The sequence below is a fragment of the Anopheles bellator genome, chromosome 1 (genome assembly GCF_943735745.2).
Source record: "Anopheles bellator chromosome 1, idAnoBellAS_SP24_06.2, whole genome shotgun sequence".
Lineage (NCBI taxonomy): Eukaryota > Metazoa > Arthropoda > Insecta > Diptera > Culicidae > Anopheles > Anopheles bellator.
The window spans coordinates 46,964,076-46,984,884 of NC_071285.1; the positions used below are offsets into that span (position 1 = coordinate 46,964,076).

At 53.5% G+C, this 20,809-nt stretch overlaps 9 protein-coding genes across 10 annotated transcripts in view; 5 read left to right on the forward strand and 4 right to left on the reverse strand.

The window, feature by feature from the left end:
• The window catches only part of LOC131211704 (glutathione S-transferase theta-1-like), a 1,593-nt gene extending 535 nt beyond the window's left edge, over window positions 1-1,058 (forward strand). Inside the window, exons 2-3 of one of the 2 annotated variants that reach the window (XM_058205288.1) lie at window positions 17-227; window positions 290-1,058. In XM_058205288.1, the coding sequence (XP_058061271.1) occupies window positions 107-227; window positions 290-885 (717 nt within the window). In that variant the 5' untranslated portion in view covers window positions 17-106 and the 3' untranslated portion in view covers window positions 886-1,058. Of the gene's footprint in view, window positions 1-6; window positions 228-289 lie in introns of those variants that run through there. The other variant, XM_058205296.1, reaches the window with a different exon arrangement.
• Window positions 1,059-1,166: 108 nt separating this feature from the next.
• LOC131216281 (glutathione S-transferase theta-1-like) lies at window positions 1,167-2,388 on the forward strand. Its single transcript, XM_058210732.1, has 3 exons — window positions 1,167-1,376; window positions 1,448-1,870; window positions 1,944-2,388. Exons 1-3 carry the CDS (start codon window positions 1,259-1,261, stop codon window positions 2,090-2,092), a joined length of 690 nt encoding a protein of 229 aa, XP_058066715.1. The 5' UTR covers window positions 1,167-1,258; the 3' UTR covers window positions 2,093-2,388.
• Window positions 2,130-3,290, reverse strand: LOC131216280 (alpha-ketoglutarate-dependent dioxygenase alkB homolog 7, mitochondrial). Its single transcript, XM_058210731.1, has 4 exons — window positions 3,223-3,290; window positions 2,663-3,165; window positions 2,388-2,563; window positions 2,130-2,321 (listed from the first exon to the last, which is right to left on the reverse strand). Exons 2-4 carry the CDS (start codon window positions 3,113-3,115, stop codon window positions 2,201-2,203), a joined length of 750 nt encoding a protein of 249 aa, XP_058066714.1. The 5' UTR covers window positions 3,116-3,165; window positions 3,223-3,290; the 3' UTR covers window positions 2,130-2,200.
• Window positions 3,291-3,643: 353 nt separating this feature from the next.
• LOC131215741 (uncharacterized) lies at window positions 3,644-5,244 on the forward strand. The gene has a single exon (XM_058210134.1). It carries the CDS (start codon window positions 3,682-3,684, stop codon window positions 5,242-5,244), a length of 1,563 nt encoding a protein of 520 aa, XP_058066117.1. The 5' UTR covers window positions 3,644-3,681.
• A 129-nt stretch (window positions 5,245-5,373) lies between these two features.
• Window positions 5,374-9,144, reverse strand: LOC131215742 (HEAT repeat-containing protein 6). The gene is made up of 6 exons (XM_058210136.1): window positions 8,746-9,144; window positions 8,038-8,680; window positions 7,253-7,976; window positions 6,816-7,189; window positions 6,588-6,751; window positions 5,374-6,507 (listed from the first exon to the last, which is right to left on the reverse strand). The coding sequence occupies exons 1-6, from the start codon at window positions 9,142-9,144 to the stop codon at window positions 5,374-5,376; spliced, it is 3,438 nt and encodes a 1,145-aa protein (XP_058066119.1).
• Window positions 9,145-9,294: 150 nt separating this feature from the next.
• LOC131214933 (large ribosomal subunit protein mL48) lies at window positions 9,295-10,796 on the reverse strand. The gene is made up of 3 exons (XM_058209280.1): window positions 10,689-10,796; window positions 10,528-10,626; window positions 9,295-9,726 (listed from the first exon to the last, which is right to left on the reverse strand). Exons 1-3 carry the CDS (start codon window positions 10,701-10,703, stop codon window positions 9,295-9,297), a joined length of 546 nt encoding a protein of 181 aa, XP_058065263.1. The 5' UTR covers window positions 10,704-10,796.
• An 83-nt stretch (window positions 10,797-10,879) lies between these two features.
• On the forward strand, window positions 10,880-12,530 carry LOC131216207 (RCC1-like G exchanging factor-like protein). The gene is made up of 3 exons (XM_058210632.1): window positions 10,880-11,851; window positions 11,922-12,086; window positions 12,165-12,530. The coding sequence occupies exons 1-3, from the start codon at window positions 10,948-10,950 to the stop codon at window positions 12,500-12,502; spliced, it is 1,407 nt and encodes a 468-aa protein (XP_058066615.1). The 5' UTR covers window positions 10,880-10,947; the 3' UTR covers window positions 12,503-12,530.
• Window positions 12,531-12,571: 41 nt separating this feature from the next.
• On the reverse strand, window positions 12,572-14,168 carry LOC131205687 (venom serine carboxypeptidase). The gene has a single exon (XM_058197898.1). The coding sequence runs from the start codon at window positions 14,096-14,098 to the stop codon at window positions 12,659-12,661; it is 1,440 nt and encodes a 479-aa protein (XP_058053881.1). The 5' UTR covers window positions 14,099-14,168; the 3' UTR covers window positions 12,572-12,658.
• Window positions 14,169-15,127: 959 nt separating this feature from the next.
• On the forward strand, window positions 15,128-20,768 carry LOC131205688 (phospholipid-transporting ATPase ABCA3-like). Its single transcript, XM_058197894.1, has 8 exons — window positions 15,128-15,339; window positions 15,422-15,623; window positions 15,712-16,005; window positions 16,071-16,458; window positions 16,540-17,995; window positions 18,056-18,509; window positions 18,582-19,428; window positions 19,501-20,768. Exons 1-8 carry the CDS (start codon window positions 15,128-15,130, stop codon window positions 20,766-20,768), a joined length of 5,121 nt encoding a protein of 1,706 aa, XP_058053877.1.
• The last annotated feature ends 41 nt before the right edge of the window (window positions 20,769-20,809 follow it).

Consider the following 20,809-nt stretch of genomic DNA (forward strand, 5'->3'; position numbering starts at 1 on the left):
CCTATGATTTGCATAGTGTCTCGACCACCCTGTATTGCTCGGTTTGGAGGCTTTATCTACCATTCGGACGATGTTTCACAGCAGTGGGTGAACTGGCAAAGTTACGATGAGTCGCAGAGGTCTAAAGCTGTACTATGACTTCATGTCGCAACCGTCCCGGGCCCTGTACATCTTCTTGGGGACGAACAAAATACCTTACACACCATGCCCGATCGCTCTGCGAAAATGTAAGAATCTGTTCTTGTCCTATACATAAGTGAAAATTAATAGAATTTACCGTCCAATACAGTCGAAAATAAAACTGATCAGTACCGTGCCAACGTGAACCGCTTTGGTAAGGTACCGTGCATCGCAGAGCACGGCGACTTTCGGCTGGCGGAGAGCATAGCAATCTTTCGTTATCTGGCTCGCGAATATGATGTTCCGGCGCACTGGTATCCGCTTGGCGATTCGCTACGGCAGGCGCGGATCGATGAGTACCTCTCCTGGCAGCATCTAAACGTACGGGCCGCCGTCTCACTCTATTTCTTCTACGTCTGGCTGGGCCCTGTAACGGGAAAAAACGTCGAACCGAGCAAAGCGGATCGCTTGAAGCAGCGAATGGTCGAAGTACTGAACTTCTTTGAGAACGAGCTGCTGCAGGATGGTCCGAGTGGACCATCGATAACCGGTAGCGGTATCACCGTGGCCGATCTTTCTGCGGCGTGTGAAATCGAACAGGCCAAAGTGGTCGGCTATGATCCCTGTTCCGATCGGCCGCGTATGGCACAGTGGATGGCCGCCGTCCGTGCGGCCACGAATCCATTCTACGATGAGGCACATCGGACCGTGTACCGGCTTGCACCGGAACATATCCAGACCCCAGTGGTTCCGGAAGACTCCTGAAAAGCCATGCGATCATTATTGCAATCCTGCAATCGGAAATAAATTAACGTGCGATTAACAAATTAAATTTGCGAATCTGATTAACCGAACTTGGTACAGGTAGCAAATGGGCGATTTAGTTGGTTTTCATGCGAGTGTTAGAATTAACCACCAAAAAAATTTGCCGGACAATAAACACCCGTCACCCTGTGACCATATCGTAGGGTGACAAGCAAAAGCTCAAACATCTTGTAAACAGCGCTATCGCCACCAACACACGCACAGCGCGATACCGGTTGCACTTTGACCGAAGGTGCTGAAGTAGATTGTGCGTACCATTTTTAGCTTCCAGTCGCTTCAGTTTAGGTGCTCATCCGATCCGGCCAGCGGAATAATGGCGAAAGCGTTAAAACTGTACTACGACTTGATGTCGCAACCTTCTCGGGCGCTATGGATTCTGCTAGAGAAAACGAAAATTCCTTACGAAAAGTGCCTGGTAAATCTGGGCAAAGGTGGGCAAGACAAATCGGGCGCAAGACACTTTCTGACCGTTCTAACCTTTTGCGCTCACCATTCGAACCAGGCGAACATCTTACCGAGCAGTTTAAGGAAATAAATCGCTTCCAAAAGGTACCCTGCATTACCGACAGCAAGATCAAGCTCGCCGAGAGTGTCGCCATCATTCGCTATTTGGCCCGCGAGTACACTTTGCCTGATCACTGGTTTCCGGCCGAAAGTCGCCGGCAGGCGCGCGTTGACGAGTATCTCGAGTGGCAGCACCACAACACGCGGGCCGCTTGCGCCACCTTCTTTCAGTACGTATGGCTACGGCCGCGCCTAATGGGCACGGCGGTCGACCCAAAGCGAGCCGACCAGTACCGCGAGCAGATGGAAAAATGTCTCGATTTTATCGAGAGCGAATATCTGGGCCACGGCTCCCCGTACATTGCCGGAGACGAGATTTCGGTTGCCGATCTGCTGGCCGCCTGCGAGATTGAGCAAGCAAGTGAGTGGTTCCCGCTGAGTAGGTGTTGACTTGTCCCTTGACGATTTCTCACCCACATTTCACATGCTGACAGAGATGGCTGGCTACGATCCGTGTGCCGGGCGCCCCAAACTGACGGAGTGGATGGCACGGGTCCGTGACGCAACCAATCCGTATTACGACCAGGCGCACAAGCTGGTGTACAAGATCATGCCAGACACAATTCCGAAACCGAAGCTATAAGAGACACCACCTACTACACTACTACACGGATATGCCTTCGATTATGCGCTTAAAACGTTATTCATTTACCGAACGCACAATTACACTAGCGACTAGCAGAAGCGATGCTCATTCTGGTTCGTTCCGACAAATGATCGACACCCGGCGTGTTTTTCGGATTTCTCGCTGGCGAAAGACGGATTCTGCATTGGATAGTATTTCGTGGGTAAACTTGTAGCGAGCCGTGTCTCTGAAATGATTCAATAACGATCAATAAACTGTGCACATATTGTGGCATCGCCGGTGCCGGATTTACCTCATTACGTACAGCGAGTAGCGTGGCAGCAAAACATCTGCCCAATACTTGGCGTCTTGGTGTTGGGAAAAAATTTGCCGGTACTCCTCGTTCGTCTGCTCCTCGTCGTTGGTGCGTACCAAACGCATCACCGAATCCGACAGCAGGCTGATGCCGGCAATGGTACTACCACAGAACTGCCCTCCAAAACGGCCGCGCGCAAAACCATTGTAGAGGCAAAGATAAAAAGAAACCGAGTTGACAGCGAGAAAAGCAAAGTATTTCACAATATGTACCCGAACGCTATCAACATGTGGTTTTATAACTCCTTCTTCGGCCAGGTCGAGAACATGAACGTACGGCATAGCGTTTCCGTTGAACGCATCTGCCGCGATTCGATCCAATATGGCACGGTTTGCGGGCTGCCAGTGTTTCCGTTCCGTCTCCCGGTACCCATGAATCGCATCATCCCAGTGATCAAACTCGTACCGCAACCGCCGTAAGTACGGATCGATTTCGTCCATTAATCGGCCTTCCTCATTCTGGTCGATGAACTGGGGAACTATGCGCATATCGGCGCCAAACTGCTCTCGCTCATCAGTGGGCCACTGACCGTGAAACGAAAAGCAATCGGCAGCGGCCACTGTATGATTGAATGCGCATGCCTTGCGCAACGCGGGAATCAGCGTAGGCCACGGAACCGTTACCCATCTTGGTACAATGCCGGCCCCAAGAATACCGGCAATCATCCGGCTCAGTCTTCTCAGTCAAGCGCAGGGATGCAGATACTTCCGGGCAGCTAAAAGATAAATCGTTTCATTAGTTCACTGAACGCAGTATCACAATATGCACTTACTTCGGCAAGTGGTCGCGGCTTTAATGTAAAAAGCGATGGAGCCCGCTAACGACCTACGAAACCATCTGATAGTCAACCGGCAAAACTGACAGCGCAAAGAAATGATGACATGAGTAATTGCTTTTTAACGAACTTGGCTTTAACTTTCATCCATTCGTTCTGTTACACCATTCTTTACCTCATATTTAGCTGATGAATTAGTTAGAATGAAGTATATGAATAGTGGAACTAAAATAATCAAAATAATGAGAGGACAAAAACAGCGAAATGTTATTAGAAATAAATAGAAACCAGCGTCAGTAAATCCGCGAATGGGATTCGAGTGCTTTGGCAACACTGACACAGCCGAAAGCAACCGGCGGACAGTTGTTTACATCGTCGAGACGGGTTAAATGTTTGGCTTTTTTAAAAAGAATGTCTGAACCAAGTGTTGAAACCCACGCCCCCACCCAGGATGTAATGGACAGCAGTGAAGCTAAACCAACAAAAGCTGATCGTAACGATGGCAAGCAAGAGGATTCGCAGAGTGGTTGTGACAAAAAGATCGAATCAAATGCCGTGCCGTCGGTTGATGCTGAAAGCGCCCCGCAGAAAGAGTACGACGGCGCTACAAACCAAGCGGACGATGAAGATGATGAGGCCAAGTTGAAGGAAAAATTACAAACCTTAAAAGGTGACCGAATCGGTGAAACCATGTTCTCGGAGCGCTTCGTCCTGTCTACCGTCCTGAGGCTCTCCCAGCTTACCGATCAGCAGCCGCTCGAGGCCGACGACGACTTTGAGCGTGATCTGTGCAACCTCTGGGACATGACGATCGAACCGGACGTGGTGCGGTTTTTGCTGCAACAGGAAGCCGTCGAACTGTTCCTGGCACTTGCCGCCCGCTCGAAGGACTACCGGTTGGTGGAGATTCTGATTGGAATCGTCGGCAACATGTGCTGCGTGGAAGAGATGCACGATCTTCTGCACCGGCAGAGTGAGCTACTGTTGGCCCTGTGTGACTTCCTGGCCGTCTCCGACAGCCCGACGTTGGTCCAGTTAATGCGAACACTTACGACCCTGTTCGATCGCTCGGATGACGAACGCTACTGCTGGTTCGGTGTGATGAAAAGGGCCGACAATCTGACGGAGAAGCTGTCCCTCATCCTCGCTACCAGCACCAATCGGGCGCTACTTGAGCACACGGTGGAAACGATCAGTGCCATGATCAACCGATTCACCGAGGCCGAAGTAGACTACGCGCAGTTGAACGAGTTCTATCGGCTGTTTGCCAAAAGTTGCCTCCCGGTGGGCCTTTTCGAAGCATTCCGGCAACTCTATCCACCTGCAGCCGCGAGGCCAGATACTGGCTTCGAGGAGGACGCACTAACGGTGACGGATCTTAAAACGTTGCGTCGTTTCATGGAAATTCACGAGCACTTTGTGGTGAACGCGAACGAGCTCTACGAACCGCACGTAGAGGAACTGGTGCAATGCGTTTACCGCGTGCTGGTGGCCCTGAGTGGCCAGAGTATGCTATTTCCGCTCACCAAGAACCACGTCTGCATTCTGGTGTGCGTGAACAACATCTACAGTGGCATTATGTACCACTTCCATGCCGACTCCTTCATTACCATGGTACGAATCTACGGTCTGCTGGTAGCGACGACAAGTAACTCCAGAACTGAGTCATTGGCGACCAACGATCGACAGCCGCGTGAGCTGAATGGTGAGGACGTGGATGACGGGGAAGAGTTTGATGTGGAAACTGCATCGGCCGAGCTACTCGAGGCGATCTTTTTCCTGATCGGCCCGATCGACGAACAAATCATACGCCATGCGGTGCAGGAGGCTCGGTTCGAGGAGTCCTTCATTGAGGAGCTCTGCCGGAGTATGTGTGACGCGATGGACGGTGAACCGTTGCTACATCAAACGTGCGCTAAACTGCTGAATGCGGCCCGAATACCGCCACAGACGGCAGACGCCACACCAATGGTTGCTGACGATGGTTTGGTTGCACCCGGCACTTCACAAGCAGAATAAAGTAAAATAGTTTCAAATTCGGTCGGTTTCATGAGTTTGGATTTGGATCATAATGGACAGAGCCGTCATAGCACCAACTCGATGTTCTACGGACGAGCCACGGTTCCGCGTGTTGGACATTTTTATTTTTCACTTTTCCTCGAGGCCACGATCGCCACAGTCAAAGCACTTCAGCAGTAGGTTCCAGGCTGAGTCCGGAACCGATTCGTTAGGCAAACGTTCCTTCCTGCCCTGTGGTCGTCGTTGCTCCAACAGTACATGGTGCGCTTCGAGAAGCAGGGCGCTTTTCTCCGGCAATATCCGATTGACTACACGCACCCAATTTTGGCGGACGGCATCATACAGTGGCAGCAGGACGGCAGCCATCGGGCTAACGTCATCGCCGGAAGCCAACCGCAGACAGTGGGCCAGCGAGAGGCAAAGCTGCTGCTGGAGCGTGTCGCGCCGCTTGTACTCGTTGTAGTCGAGCAGATTGTCTGACTGTTCCAGAGCTTGCAGCAGCGCTGTCCAGACCGCGATAAAGTGTGAACCACCATAGTAGGAACGGCGATCGGGCGCCGTTAGAGCTTGGGCCGCATTGATGCGTACCTTAAAGTTGGGACAATTTACAACGACCTCGCAGAGTGCGGGAAAGACGCGCTTCTGCCACGCCGCACACCAGCCACCCGTGGCCATGAAGAAGCTTTCGTTTTTCTGCATGTTCGCCAGGGCGTAGCAGGCGTTCCACTTTACCTTCACATTAACACCACCCGCGGCCGACGCATTCTGTACCAAGCGTTCGATCGCCGCGTCCCTGAGGCTTGGCCAAACGCCCTGCTCCTGCTCAAAATGTGCCGCACGCAGCAGCCGCAATACATTGCCAATCGTCCTCACGGCGTTGCTGCGCACCTTATCGTTGTCGCGTGCCGATTCCAGGGCCGCCTCGAGGATGCTCTTCAGCATAGAGTCACTGGTCGTCGCCGACCCCCGTTCTTCGGCCACCGGACCCTCGGTAAGTGCCCGTTGGTTGTGCTGATGGTTCAGGATTAGCGCATCGGTCACGTTACCGAGTGACCAGCTCGTTTTGATGCGTGCATTCAGATTGGGGTCGCGTAAGATGCGCAGGATCGAATCGATCGTATTCTCCACGTAGCAGGCGTCGTCACGCAACGACGGAAATAGAATGTACACGGAAAGGGCTCGTGCGGCTGCGGCCGCTATGCCACTGTCATCGTCGAAGGTACACCCGGTCAGCATCGAAACCAGTGCCAGCTGTCGATCGCGCTACACACACAATACAAAGGGATTAACAAAGGCAATGGATGTCAAGCAATGACCGTCTTCGATGATTGGCGCAATCTTACCGGAAACTTTTCAAATACATGCACCCCAATGTTTCCCAATGCGTCGCAGCAAGCCGAGCGCAGGTTGGGAAACAGATAAACGTCTTGGATCTGTTCTGTCGCCGTCGGGAGGATGACGTTCCAAAACTGTACGGCCTTGTTGAGTTCCTCCGTATCGACGGTATCTGGCGAAAAGGGAAAAACAACGTCGTTATCGATCACTCAATTCTCGACCGGGGAGTCTCGTACCTTTCGATAGCAACGATGTATGAACAGCGTGACCGACTAAATCGAGAACCCGACCCGCGACAAGTTTAACCTCCGTCACCGGGTCACCGAAAGCATTCACTAGCGCCTGTGCCACGAGTCTAAGGTGCTTGCGGAGCAGCGAGTAATGACTGGCCATAGCACATAGTACCTGCAAGCATTCCATCCGCACGGGCATCACGGAAGATGGGGCCGCACCGATGCCCAGATTTTCTAACGCCACCTGCAACAGCCAGGAAATCGATTCGCTCCCTGCGGACTGTCCGTCGGGGTGCGTTCGCACTGTTTCCGTTTCCTCGGTGTCCGATTCGCAGGCTTCTTCTTCCTCTTCCGGACCAAGTTGTTGTAGGTGAAGGCTGGAAACGCAACGGTATCATTATAATCCATACCCGATCCGTTTCATCTCCGCTGCCCCTTACGCTTTGATGATTGGTTTGCTGCGTGCCTCGTTTCCTGTGGGTGGCACCTCGACCTGCTCGATGCCGACGAGGCCCGCAATCTCCTCGGTCATGTCGGGCACCGAGATGAGGAATCCCATCACCATTAGTGCCGCCACTTTGATCGTTGGATCACGGTGCCTGACCAGTGGTTGGACGATGGTAACAAACTCGGTCGCTATACCGGGGCGCAGCCGATGGAATGGTGTGGCCTGTACCAGCACCGTTAGGCACTTAAGGAGCTGCGTCAGCACGCTAAGATTACTTTCTTGCGCCAGCGCTTGCGTCATCATGGCGTACGTCTCGATCACCATATTCCCGAGTGTGACAGAAAACGGCGTAAAGGACATCAGAGGTTTCTTACTGCTTTCGGCCTGCACTAGGAATGGTTTCGAGCGGTACAGCATGAATGCCGTGGCTTGGATTGCTGCAATTCGGGTACTGGGCAGCGGATCGCGTAGCATGCAATTTAGCAGCGAAACAGTGCTCGGTGTCCGGTTCTCATCCGGAAACAGGGCGTGCCAATACCCGAACATGACCCGTTTCTCGACGTGCTGCGCTAATGTCCCAACGAGGATTAGGGCCGCGTGCCGCAATTTGGACATCCGGTTACGATCAATTTGTGCTCGCTGCAGGCCTGTTTCGGTTTCGGAGAAATCCGAGTCACTAGTCTGGCTGTGCAGCGCGTCTGATGAATTCTGAGTCCCTGTGAAACATTAAAGCGGATGATCAAAAAGCATCAGTAGAATGGTGATCGTGCTTCTTACATTCAAGCATGATGCTCGACTCGGAATACGGCTGCCGATTGACCTCTGCATCGCCCGTCGACGGATGTTTGTCTCGTCCTGCCGCTGCAGTTGATGAGCTGCCAGTCTTCTTGCCTTTTGCGTGAGTTCGTGTCTTACGTGTCTTAGCCATCTTGCCACCCTTGCTGATCGGTATGTGCTGCGGTTCCGGAATGCCCTGCTGGGACACGGGAATTCGCTGTGGAACGTGCTTTGTGACCCCGGGAATACCGTGCATCATGAACGCTTTGGCCGTCCCGATCAGTCGTCCAAGCTGAGTACTGGTCCACTCGCCGGCATCGTCCAACGTAACAATCATTCCGAAACATTTCAGAGCGGACGTTGTCAAACTGTAGTAGGCACGTTCCGTGAAATCTTCCGATCGTATCTTAAACATCAAGTTCACCACCGCATCACCTACTACACGAAGATAAGGCGCAAAAGCTTCACCAGCGTTTTCGGAGCACTTTAGCACGGACTCAATGCATAACAGGGCAGCCAGGTACAGTTCACTCGAACTGCACTGATCAGTTTGCTTGCTGGCTGATTGTTGCTGCTGCCGATAGTTAGGGTCCATTAGCACGTTGACCAGAATACCGTTGGTGGAGATAAGAAATTCGTAAAACTATGAAGAAAAAAAACATTCTGGGTCAATTCAAGTCAATTAAATTAAGTATGCGCCGCGTGTACCTTGGAGACATCACTGCACTGTCGCAAAACGAGTTGCATAGTTTCAAGTACCTCACAGGCCACCTGATAGAAGCAACGCTCGAGACACACGCGCAGCCAACCAATCAACCGGTTGACCACCGTCTCCGATAGCACCACCTGCTGGCGCTGCACAAGACATTTTGTCAAAAAGCATGCCTTCACCACAAGTGTGTCCTCCTGCGGTGGAATGTTGACCATCGATTCAATGACAAGCACCGGTGCCCGGCCGTCGCTAAGCCGGAATCCACGATAATTCAATCCATTCAGTTCGTTCAGCAGTGTGTTGATTTCCTGCTGATAATCCGCCGATTGGGTCCCGGCACTGTTCAAAAATAGGAATTTCGTCGACAGCTGCAGAAACTTCTGTTCCGCTTCCATGGGTGCTATGATGAAAAAAACAATGGAGCCGGTGTGTAGTGATTTAAACGTACGGCTGACACTAATTTTTAGTACAACTTGACGCGCGGTTATGCAAATTTAAAAACATCACCGTTTAACTGAGAGCTACCAAAGAACTGAACTCTTTATTCATTTCTTCGTTTTCGAAGGACCACCCATCTCGTCCAGCTGCTGCTTCAGGTCTTTCAAGTCACGATCGGGCACGTAGCGTGCCTCTTCATGGTCCGAGGTGTGCTCCGTCACGCTCAGCGTGACACCCTCCGGCAGGGCGGCTTGCAGTGTCCGTAAGAAAATCGGGTACAACGGCGCTTGAACGTTATCAATCTGCACCGTACGCTCGTAGACGGTTAGCTGGTACTCGCTGTCGACGACGCTGGAGCTGGGCTTAAATTTTTGAACGGTCAGCTTTTGCGGTGGATGAGCGTACGCATCGCCTATTTCCAGATCCATCGAATCGGCCACGTTGTGCATCAGTCTTTGAAAGCTCTCGAGAATGGGGTAATCATATCCTTTGATGGTAAAATTTAGCGTCCCGTACAACGGATATTTGGGTTTCAGCAACTGAAAAATAGAGCAAAAAAGGAATTCAGTGTTTGGCATCGTTTCAACTGCACGCATGTACTAAAACCGAAACGGAATGAAGTGTGCATTCAAGGGTTTACGCACTCCCCCCGTTGACAGCTTAGACGTCACAAGCCAAGCTAGACTCGCATACCAACACACACGAACACGGTTTATGAAACGGCTGAAGGTAACGGATTTTTAGCGTCATCGGCCAACTGAATTTTTGGAGATTTTTCATCTGTTTGTTGTGTTCCTAGTGTGCGATCAATCAACGTGACAATGCCCCGCCGAAAGAGTGTGCCCAGACAATCGCATGAACTGCCTTCTCGAGCAAAACCGCCAGATGACGGAACATCGGATGAATCCAGTCGGAACACTTCGCAAGAACAACCATCCACATCAGCGCAACGAAGTAATAGATCATCGGAATCAAGAACACGCCAAAACTCTAGACGCAGATCATCCTCGGTAGAAGGACGCTCACAAGCCAGGGTTCCTCATCGAACCCGGACAAAGTCAGTACCGCCGTACCTCCGGGAAATGGTGATGCTCCAGAGCACGTCAAATCTTCTTATTCCAAAGCTCTCATTCGCGCGTGCTCTCAGGGAAATTTTACTTTACTACGGAGAGTTCCGTATCACCGGTGCGGCAGTCGAGGCCCTGCACGAAGCTACCGAGATCTATCTTGTGCAATTGTTCGAAGATGCTGGCATGTGTTCGGCACACAGAGATCGGGTTACTTTAATGCCGAAAGATATGCAATTGGTACGCTTCCTACGAGGGCGCTGCACTAATTACCTCTAGGTAGTCCGGCTCGTAAAGTCGATTGCATTGCGCGATGGTTCTACTGTAGAACCGCTGGTGTGATGTCGCGAGGCGCATAGTACGTTGGAGAAGCTAACGAAAAGAATGACCACATATTAGAAGTAAATACGGGTAACGGGATTGTTCTCTGCTACCTGACGCGTTGCCATTCCTTAAGAGTTTTAATACACTTTATATGTTGGAACTAAAATAAACTATGGAGCAGAGTGATTTCGATCTGTTTACTTTTTTCCCGGCTGGCCGAACACAGACTGAGCTGTCAAACGTCATGCTGTCGTCTCGCAATATCCGTTTACATAACAGCACATCGACGGGGCAGGCGCAAACAAAACCGGCAACGGAACGGGCAGTTTAGAGGGACGCCGTTGAAAGGTATCTTGTTCGCTTGCAAGTATGGTGTTTATTTGCCAGCAATGCTGGCACGGATTGAAAACGCTCGGGAAGCAGCTAAGCCCTCGTGGCAAACGTTTGTACGCGTCTAGTGCGAGGCTCCGTGTGCTCCGGCAAGATGTTTCTCGCATCCCGGTGACACGCTACCCGATCGTTAAACCGGATGATACGCGTGTGTACGTTTGGGGGCTGGCTGCTACGGGAGCGCTCGGGGTGCAAACGTCGGTCAAGAAACAAGCGCAAGTGTATACCGACTTTGTCCAGCATCCCAGCAGACTCAGCTTTGCCGAAAGCCATCGTGTGACGGATGTCGCCTCGGGGTACGGATTCACGATTTATGCTGTGGATCCCCGTGGCACCAGTGGCAAGGACACCTTAAACGGCTGTTCGCTATGGGGCACAGGAATAAACACTGACGGACAGCTCGGAGTGCAGAAAGCCCCCGGGGTGCACAAAAAACCCCTTGAACTGCTCATCTATCCGGCACCGATTGACCTGACGGTGAACGGAGAGTTCCGCATAGTACGTGTGGCTGCGGGCCGAGCCCATCTGCTTGCCCTAACGGACGGGGGCACGGTGCTTACACTCGGAAACAACGCGTACGGACAGTGTGGCCGACGGATCGTACCTGACGAGGACTACTTTCGAAGTCCCACCGTGACCACGATCGGGCCAGTGCCTGAACTTGGTTCCGACGATCGGGTGAGTGGCGTTGAATGCGGACAGGATCACAGCCTCTTGGTGACCGAAGCGGGGCGGGTGTTTTCCTGCGGTTGGAGTGACGACGGCCAAACGGGACAAGGTCGGTACGGATTGATCGACACGATTGGTCCGGTTGGCGGTGACATTGAAGGTGAAAAAATTGTCAAAGTTTCCAGCGTCTGTGATACGGTGCTGGCAATAAATGGTAAGCATCGGTGCAACGAACGACCATTTGGGGAGGGAAAACTAACGAAACTATCTCTTTTTCTTATCAGACCAAGGCGAACTGTTCGGTTGGGGAAACTCAGAGTATGGACAGCTAGGCGAGGTGGCCTCCGAGAACCCACAAATTAACAGCCCACGCCATCTACCGTTTGCAAAGCATTGTGGAAAAATTATCGATATAGCGGCCGCCGGATCGTACTGTCTTGCGCTGAATGGTAAGCGTTCTGTGATTCGGTACGCGCAGTTGCCTTTCAGTTAACGCAACGCTTCGCTTCCCTTTCTTTTTCATGCAGAAAACGGAGACGTGTTTTCGTGGGGCTACGGCATACTGGGCTTCGGGCCGGATGTGCAGCATCAACCGGCTCCGACGCTCATCCCTGCAGCATTATTCGGTCGCAACGAGTTCAACCCACGGGCTAGGGTCATTTCGATTGCCTGCGGAATTACACATTCGGCCGCCATCACCGATCAGCACGATTTGTACATGTGGGGCCACAATCGGTATGCGTGTCTCGGGTTCGGACACAAGAATGATCAGTTTTTCCCGTTGAAGGTGGCGATCAACGCGCGCGTTGAGAAGATCACGTGTGGTGTCGATCATACAGTGGCCCTGTGCCGAGGCTTTGTGTAAAATCCGTTTGATGGCAGCGATGGGGCTAAATAAAGAGAAAACCAAGAAGTCGATCACAATTTATGCAGAAGTTGCCACCTGCGGGTGCTTTATTTTCCACTCTCTCTCTCTCGCCGAGCCGAATGGGCCGGCCAAGCAAGCCAAGCAGTCTTCTTTTCAGGCAAAACTTTTACCGTGCGTAAGACGCATCAACAGATCCAGCGCCCATTTCGGTTGGTCCTTCGGCACCATGTGACCGGCGTTTCGCACCAGCACCTCGACCAAGTTGCCCGCCTCTTTTGCGTACCCGGCAATGTCACCGTCAACTCGCCAGATGCGCCTAGGCGCCTTCCGGTACTCGTCCCGGGCAGGGAAATTTAATTTCGTTACGTAGTTCATTGTCAGCGGGTAGGCCACGATGATGTCCAGCTGGCCGTTGTAGATGACGACACGGTACACTCGGAGTAGTTCCTCCAGATACGGTACGACCGAGTTCATCACGTCCAGCTTCAAGTGATCTTCGACCTTGTTTTCCCCCTCCAAGTCGTGGAATGTATTGTTGCCTACGTGGATAGCTTTCCGGGTGGCTGGTTGCTGCAGAAACTTGCCCATATAATCATCCTTCGGGTCCGGTTCCGTCTCCAGATAGTTGAAATACGTGCTGAAGCCGGAGGCGTTTTTAAACAGCGACCCGGCCGGATACTGATCACCGTTGATAAGTTCATCGAACACGTTAAACGCGCAGTTAAAATCCTTCTTGGAGATGCACTCGCGACCCTTCGCTTCCGCCTGATGGAACTGGTCGCGGGTATTAGCATCAATCAATCCCAGCTGGTACAGATAGTCGCCGTACACGAGCTGATGGAACGGGTCGCACAGACCGTTTCCGATGGCGATGCCTTCAAGGTTGATGTGCAGCTTCGCGTTTCCATTGTGTAGATGGATCGTGTGGGCCGCGGCCGGCACGTACTTGCCACCGTACGATTCGCCGGTCACGAAGAACGGCAGTGGTTGCAGGTTCGGGAAAAGGGTAAAAAACTGTTGCAGCGCTGCATACAGATTGGCACCGACTTGTGTCTCGTTCCGCGCATAACCCTCGTCCTTATCGGTGAAGCTGAACCCTGTGCCGGCGGGGTTATCGATGTAGAGGAGATGGTGGTTCAGGTGCCAGCTGTACTTGCGCGGCACGATCTTCAGCTTGCTGCTCACCGAAAACGGGCCATTCTCCGTGAACAGACCGTACAGCGACGAGGCACCGGGGCCACCCTGCAACCACAGCACTACCGGGGCCGACTCGGGGGCCAGCTTGGCCGGAAAGTACCAGAAAAACAGATTGGCATTGGTGGCACTATCCACCGTCAGGTATCCCGAGTAGCTCTCGATGTCGGCCGGAATGGCAGCATGGTTGACACGGGCCGCGGCACGCCCCGTCTCGAGCGACATGTTGGCGATGAACGGCGTTAGAAAAAGGGGCTCTCCAACGTCGTCGCCATCCTGCGGATGAAACTGCGCCGCCTTAAACCGCGGGTACGGATTGATGAACAGCCGCTTCGCTTCGAGCGCCACCAGGCACAGCAGGAGCACCGTGACCGTCGCTATTGGCGATGCCACTTTCATTGTTAATTGAATTAATTTTTCACACTATGATCAGCGCAACGTACGAGGAGGAGCACAAACAAACAGCGACCGTCGGCGGCCACGAAACACTCGGTTATGTCGAAATCGTACTTGCGCTTCGCTGTTGATCCCTTTCGTTGATTGATGGGTAACAGTATTGGTACCACTGTGCGATGCGATGCGATGAGTTTATGTTATCAAAACGAGCAATTCAACCCACAAGCGATTATATAAAGGGTTTCTTTGATGATGTTTACAAGATGTAGAAAATTCCGCCATAGAAACTAAGGTCAACGGCACACGACATAAAATGCATTGTCTGATAAGCATTACTTTGCGGCGGCGTCTTTTCCGGCTTACGATGTAAACAAACTGCAACAAAACTGACCATCCGAGAAACACCACTACCGACAGCACCACCACGTGCTCGCTCGCGTATGCTCGCGCAAACGAACACTGCCGCAATTCAACGCGCCAATTCAGCCACCCCAAACATAGCAACACTTTGGCATCATCGTAGCAACCATATGACGACACACCAGACTAATGAATGGGGATGCTCAGCAACGCGTGCGCGCCACCAAACCCGAATTTTTGACAGTGGAACCTCGCGATTTGGCAAAATGAATCACCCACCGGACCATTCAGTCAGTCGAAGGTAACCGCGAGTTTCGAACGTCGTTGGAGGGGTTGTGTTCCGGTGTTGACGCAATCGGTGACCCTCAACATCATCCATTAAGATGATGATGTTTAACGCTGTGCCGTGTGCTTGGTAGTGTGTGAGAGTGCGAATTTTCCCAGCCTCCACCACACGGACCGGTTTGCGGGACGGGGAACACACAGCCCATTAAAGGTCCCCATAATTAGACGAACAAGCATCGGCTCACGGAGTAGCGCAACAGCAACTCCACAACATTACCCAGTGTGTGCCTTGGAAGTGATGAAATAACCAAGCAAACGGGCCCGTTCCTATGCCGACCGTGGTTGCTGCTTGAACAGGAGAAAAAACAGAAAACGGAACACGACAAAATGCCGTCAACGAGTTGGCAAAAGTTTGTGCTGTTACTCTGGAAAAACTGGACCATCCAGAAGCGCCACTACGTGCAGACGGCGTTCGAGATCGTGATCCCGGTGTTGGCCTGCTCGCTGCTGATTCTGGTCCGCGGTCTCGTCACACCAACCGTTTACAGCCAGCCCACGTCCTTCGCCAGCTTGAATGTGGAAAGTTTGGCCATGATTCGGTAACATTACGCCCAGTGCGCGACCTTCGCCGGCTCTTGTACATTTCACATTCTTGCCCGCCCCCTCTAATCGATACCGTAGCGAGATGGTGACGAACGATCCGATCGGGCTGAAAATTGTCTACTCACCGCGCAATGACGTGTTCGCCGCGGTCGTTGGGCGGGCGGCCAGAATGCTCGGTACGGATGTGCTCAAGGAAGGGTTCAGCACCGCCGAAGCCATGCACAAGACGCTCGTCACGCATAATTACCTCGCCGGAGTGGAATTCGGCGATGAGCTCCGTGTAAGCAGAACATACGCGCGGAAGCGAGTGCGTCATGGGTGCGAACGGACATTAAACGGTTTCTGGTATTCTTTCGGCATTTTCACAGAACATCACTTCGTTGCCCGAGCAGCTGACCGTTGCGCTGCGGTTTCCGAGCGAAATGCGAACCACGACACTGCCGGGTGCCCAGTTTTGGGCCAACTGGCGCACGTTCCTGATATTCCCACAGTTTCAGGTGTACGGCGCGAGAAACATTAACGCGAGCGACGGTGGCTATCCGGCCAACTACTACGCCGAAGGATTTGCCTCCGTCCAGAATGCGATCAGCCGTGCGGTGCTGGAGGTGCGCCAAGGCAGCAGCGGTGCCAGTAACGTGACGCTACCCAAAGTCCAGCTCAAAGTATGGCCACCCCGACACGTGGGCGAAGACATGGGTTCGCTCTCACCAGCCTCTGTTTTCCGTAGCGCTTCCCGTATCCGGCGTACTACGATGATCCGCTGCTGCGTGGCTTGGAGAATCTGTTTCCCTCCATCGTGATGGTGGCGTTCTTCTACTCGTGCATCAATACGGTCAAATTTATTACGCTCGAGAAGGAACGGCAGCTCAAGGAATCGATGAAGGTGATGGGTCTCGACGGCTGGATCCACTGGGTGGCGTGGTTCGTGCGGACCCTCGCCCTGCTGACGGTGTCGATCAGTCTTATCACGGTGCTGCTGAGCTTCAGCCTGACCACCAACACGAAGGTGGCCATCTTTCAGTTTTCCAACCGATTTCTGATCTGGTTGTTTTTCCTTGTGTACGGCATCACAACGATCGCACTCTGCTTCATGCTGAGCACGTTCTTTTCGAAAGGTACGTTCCGTAAAAAATGCCAATGCATGGGGGACGCTGGTAAAGGATTAATTGTCGGTTCCCTTTGTTTCTCTGCCACAGCGAACATTGCGTCCGGAATCGCCGGCATCGTGTGGTTCTATTCGTTGACTCCGTTTCAGCTCACGTTCGGCAACTACGATCGCATGTCACTCGCTGCCAAGCTGGCCATGAGCCTGTGGAGCAACACGGCCATGGGTTACGGGGTGATGCTGTTCATGAAGCACGAAGGAACGGCCACCGGGCTGCAGTGGTCGAATCTGTTTACCCCGGTCACCGTTGACGATCGGCTAACGATGGGCCACGTGCTCGGCATGCTACTGTTCGACGGGCTAGTCTATCTAGCGGTGGCTCTCTACGTCGAACAGATAGCCCCCGGACAGTTTGGTGTGCCCCGAAGGTGGAACTTTCCCTTCACCAAGAGTTTCTGGTGCGACGAAGTGTTTAATCGCGTTTCGACGAGCACCGGAACTGCGGGTGGCGTAAGTGAACGAACGAAACTACATTCACCGCCGCCACCAGTCACCGACCGAATCTATGCGGGCAATATGGAGGAAGAACCCACCGACAAAGCAGTCGGAATAGCGACGGTCGGTTTGAGGAAAGTGTTCGAAACTGGCAAACAAGCTTCGCAGCGCCGAGAAGCAGTGCGCGGATTGACCGTCAATTTTTTTCGCGATCAAATCACTGTCCTGCTCGGCCACAATGGCGCGGGCAAGACGACCACGATAGCCATGCTGACCGGCACGTACGCACCGACGGCCGGTGTGGCCATGGTCGATGGGCACCAGCTTGGTCATGGGGCGCAGGCCTTTCGCAACACACTCGGTTTCTGTCCCCAGCACAACGTCCTGTTCGATGAGCTAACCGTGGCCGAACACATTCGTTTCTTCGCCCAACTGAAGGGTGTCCAGGGCGAGGACCGGCTTGAGGCCGAGGTAGTCCGATATCTGGGAGCCTTGGGTCTGGAGCAGAAACGTGAAGCTCAATCGCACACCCTGTCCGGGGGCATGAAACGCAAACTATCGCTAGCGGTGGCCCTGTGTGGTGGGTCGAGGATCGTGTTCTGCGACGAGCCAACATCCGGGATGGATCCGGGCGCACGGCGAACGGTGTGGGAGTTGCTGCAGCGCGAAAAGCGCAACCGTACGATCGTTCTGTCGACGCACTTTATGGACGAGGCCGATGTGCTCGGTGATCGGGTCGCGGTCATGTGTGACGGGGAATTGCGGGCCGTCGGGACACCGTTCTATTTGAAGAAACGGTTCGGGGCCGGATACCGCTTGATTTGTGTCAAGCGGCCCGACTGCCAACCGGAGCTGCTGACGGAGCTGTTGGGTCGCTTCGTGCCGGATGTGCGACTTGAATCGGATATCGGGACGGAGCTGAGTTTTCGATTACCCGAGCAGCACCGTGGTGCATTTCAACCGGCACTGGAAGCACTGGAACGGAACGTCGATCGGTGCGGAATTTCAAGCTACGGAATAGCGCTTTCCACGATGGAGGAAGTTTTCATGCGGTGAGAAGATCCGGTGGATCGATGAAAGATCACACTCTATTCTTTGCCTGTCCTTTGCAGACTCGGAAGTGATGAAACGGGTGCCGAGGGTCGGAAAGTACGATCCCACACGAATGGTGCTGCTCCACCGCTGATTACGATCACCGAATCGTACGAGCTGCAGACTGGGCTCGAACTGCGCCACAGTCAGATTGTGGCAATGCTGAGCAAAAAGTACCTCAGCTTCATTCGGTCGTGGAAGATCTCTACGCTGCAGGTGCTACTGCCGATGGCGTTTGTGTTGCTGGTGATCGCGATCGTACGGTTTTTTCCCAACAACGTCGTTTTGCCTCCGCTGGACATTAGCCTAGCGAGCTACGAACGCACCAGCACCGTACTTTCCACTAGCGAGCGGAACGCCTCGATCGCCACGGCGTACTACGAAGTGATCCGAGAAGCTTCCCAGCGGGCGCCGCGTGATCGTCATGAGCTGATCGTAACCGATCGCAACTTTACGGAGTATATCATCGAGAGGGTAAGCGTGCAGTTTAAGGGGATCTTGTGTGGCTGCTGCGAGGTAGACTAATATTTATCTTCCCACTGGTAGGCGGTCGAAAGTGTTCGCATCGTGGACAATACGTTCATGATCGGTTGCAGCCTGGATGGCCCCGATCGGTACACGGCGTGGTTCAACAATAAAGCATACCACACGGCACCACTTTCACTGGCCGTGTTGTATAACGCTATCGGCCGGACACTGTGCCCGAACTGCAGCCTGGCAGTGGTGAACAAACCGCTACCGTACAGTAGCAGCGTGCGGTTTCTGCGCACCCAGGCCGCCAGCAACCTGGGCTTTCAGCTGGCCTTCAATACGGGCTTTGCGATGGCGTTCGTCGGTGCACTCTACATCCTGTACTACGTCCGGGAGCGGTCGTCCGGCTCGAAGCTGCTCCAGTTTGTGAGTGGCGTTGAACCGGTCACCTTTTGGGGCGTTTCGTTTCTGTTCGACTTTGCCGTGTACTGTGGCGCGATGTGCCTCTATCTAGGGACGCTGGCCATCTTCCAGGAAGAAGGCTGGTCAACACCGGCCGAACTCGGGCGAGTAGCGCTGGTGTTTCTGTGCTTCGGGTTGGCCGTCATCCCGTTCACTTACCTCGGTGCGTACTGCTTCGATGTACCGTCGACCGGGTTCATCAAGATGCTCATCTTCAACATCTTCACCGGTACCGTCCTCTTCACGGCGGTATTTCTGCTCAAGGTGAAAGACTTCGATTTGCGCCACGTGGCCGAAACGCTCGAGTGGATCTACATGGTGTTCCCGTTGTTCGCCCTGAGCCATAGTTTGAACAACATCAACGTGATGGAAACGACGCGCCAGATCTGTGACGCGTACTGCGACGCGATGCCCTTCTGTACGCCCCAGTTGGCGTGCAAATTTAACGAGCTTTGCTGTGGTAAGTGAGGGAGCATACGGGCGTGAAGTGGGCGCGTCCAAAGCTCATATCCCTTCTGTCTCTGTTCACAAGATGTGGACATTTTTTCCTTCAGCGCCCGAGGCATCAGTCGCAACCTGGTGTATCTGATCGCGATCGCACTCATTTCATTCGCGGCGCTTTTGTTGAAAGAGTATCGACTTCTGGATGGCATCAATCCTCGCCGAATCAGCTGCTATTTGGCAGACCGGCGGCGCAATCTAGCCCCCGAAGGTGGTAGTACAGCTGAAACGGAAACGATTGCCATAGGGGAGGACACTGATGTGGCCGACGAACGGGCCCGCGTGGAAAGCTTCACCGGTCCGGGATCGGCTTTGTTGGCGGTGCGCGAGCTAAGCAAACGGTACGGCCGCTCGCTGGTGGCCGTCGATCGAATAACTTTTGCGGTCGGTGATCGTGAGTGTTTCGGGTTACTCGGTGTCAACGGTGCCGGGAAAACGTCCACCTTCCGCATGCTAACCGGAGACTGTCGTCCGACGCGCGGTGACGCGTGGGTCGGAGGCTACGCACTGCGCACACAGCTGCAGGCCGTTTATCGGCGGATCGGTTACTGTCCCCAGTTCGACGCGCTGCTCGACGATCTGACGGGACGTGAAACGCTGCACATGTACGCGCGGTTGCGCGGCATCCCGCGCCGCTCGATTGCGGCCACCATCGAGCGGTTAGCGATCGAGCTGCACTTTGGGGTCCACCTCGACAAACGCATCGACGCATACAGTGGTGGCACTCGGCGGAAACTTAGTACGGCCGTGGCACTGCTCGGCGAGCCGTCCGTCGTGTACCTGGACGAGCCGACCACCGGCATGGATCCGGGTGCGAAGCGACACTTCTGGAACGTGATGTGTCGGGTGCGCGCCGAAGGTCGAACCGCGCTCGTGCTCACATCGCACAGTATGGACGAGTGCGAGGCGCTCTGCACCCGGCTGGCCATCATGGTGAATGGGACGTTCCGGTGCCTCGGATCGTCGCAGCATCTCAAGAACAAATTCTCGCACGGGTACTTCCTGACCGTGAAACTGAGGCGCACCTACACGGACGAAGAAAGCCAAGCGAACAAACGGGCGATTAAAGGGTTCCTGGAGGACACATTCGGCGAAGGGGCCCTGTTGAAGGAAGAGTACCACAATTACCTCACATACCACATCGTCGACACGACCCGCCGGTGGTCCGAGATGTTTGGCTTGTTGGAGCGAGCGCACGACCAACTGTGGCTCGAAGACTACAGCCTCGGCCAGACGTCCCTGGAGCAGGTGTTTCTTACGCTGACCGCCAGCCAGCGGCCCAGTCTCGATGAAGCCTAAGCAACGAATCTCTCCTGTAACTTGCTCAGATCACTCTCTTA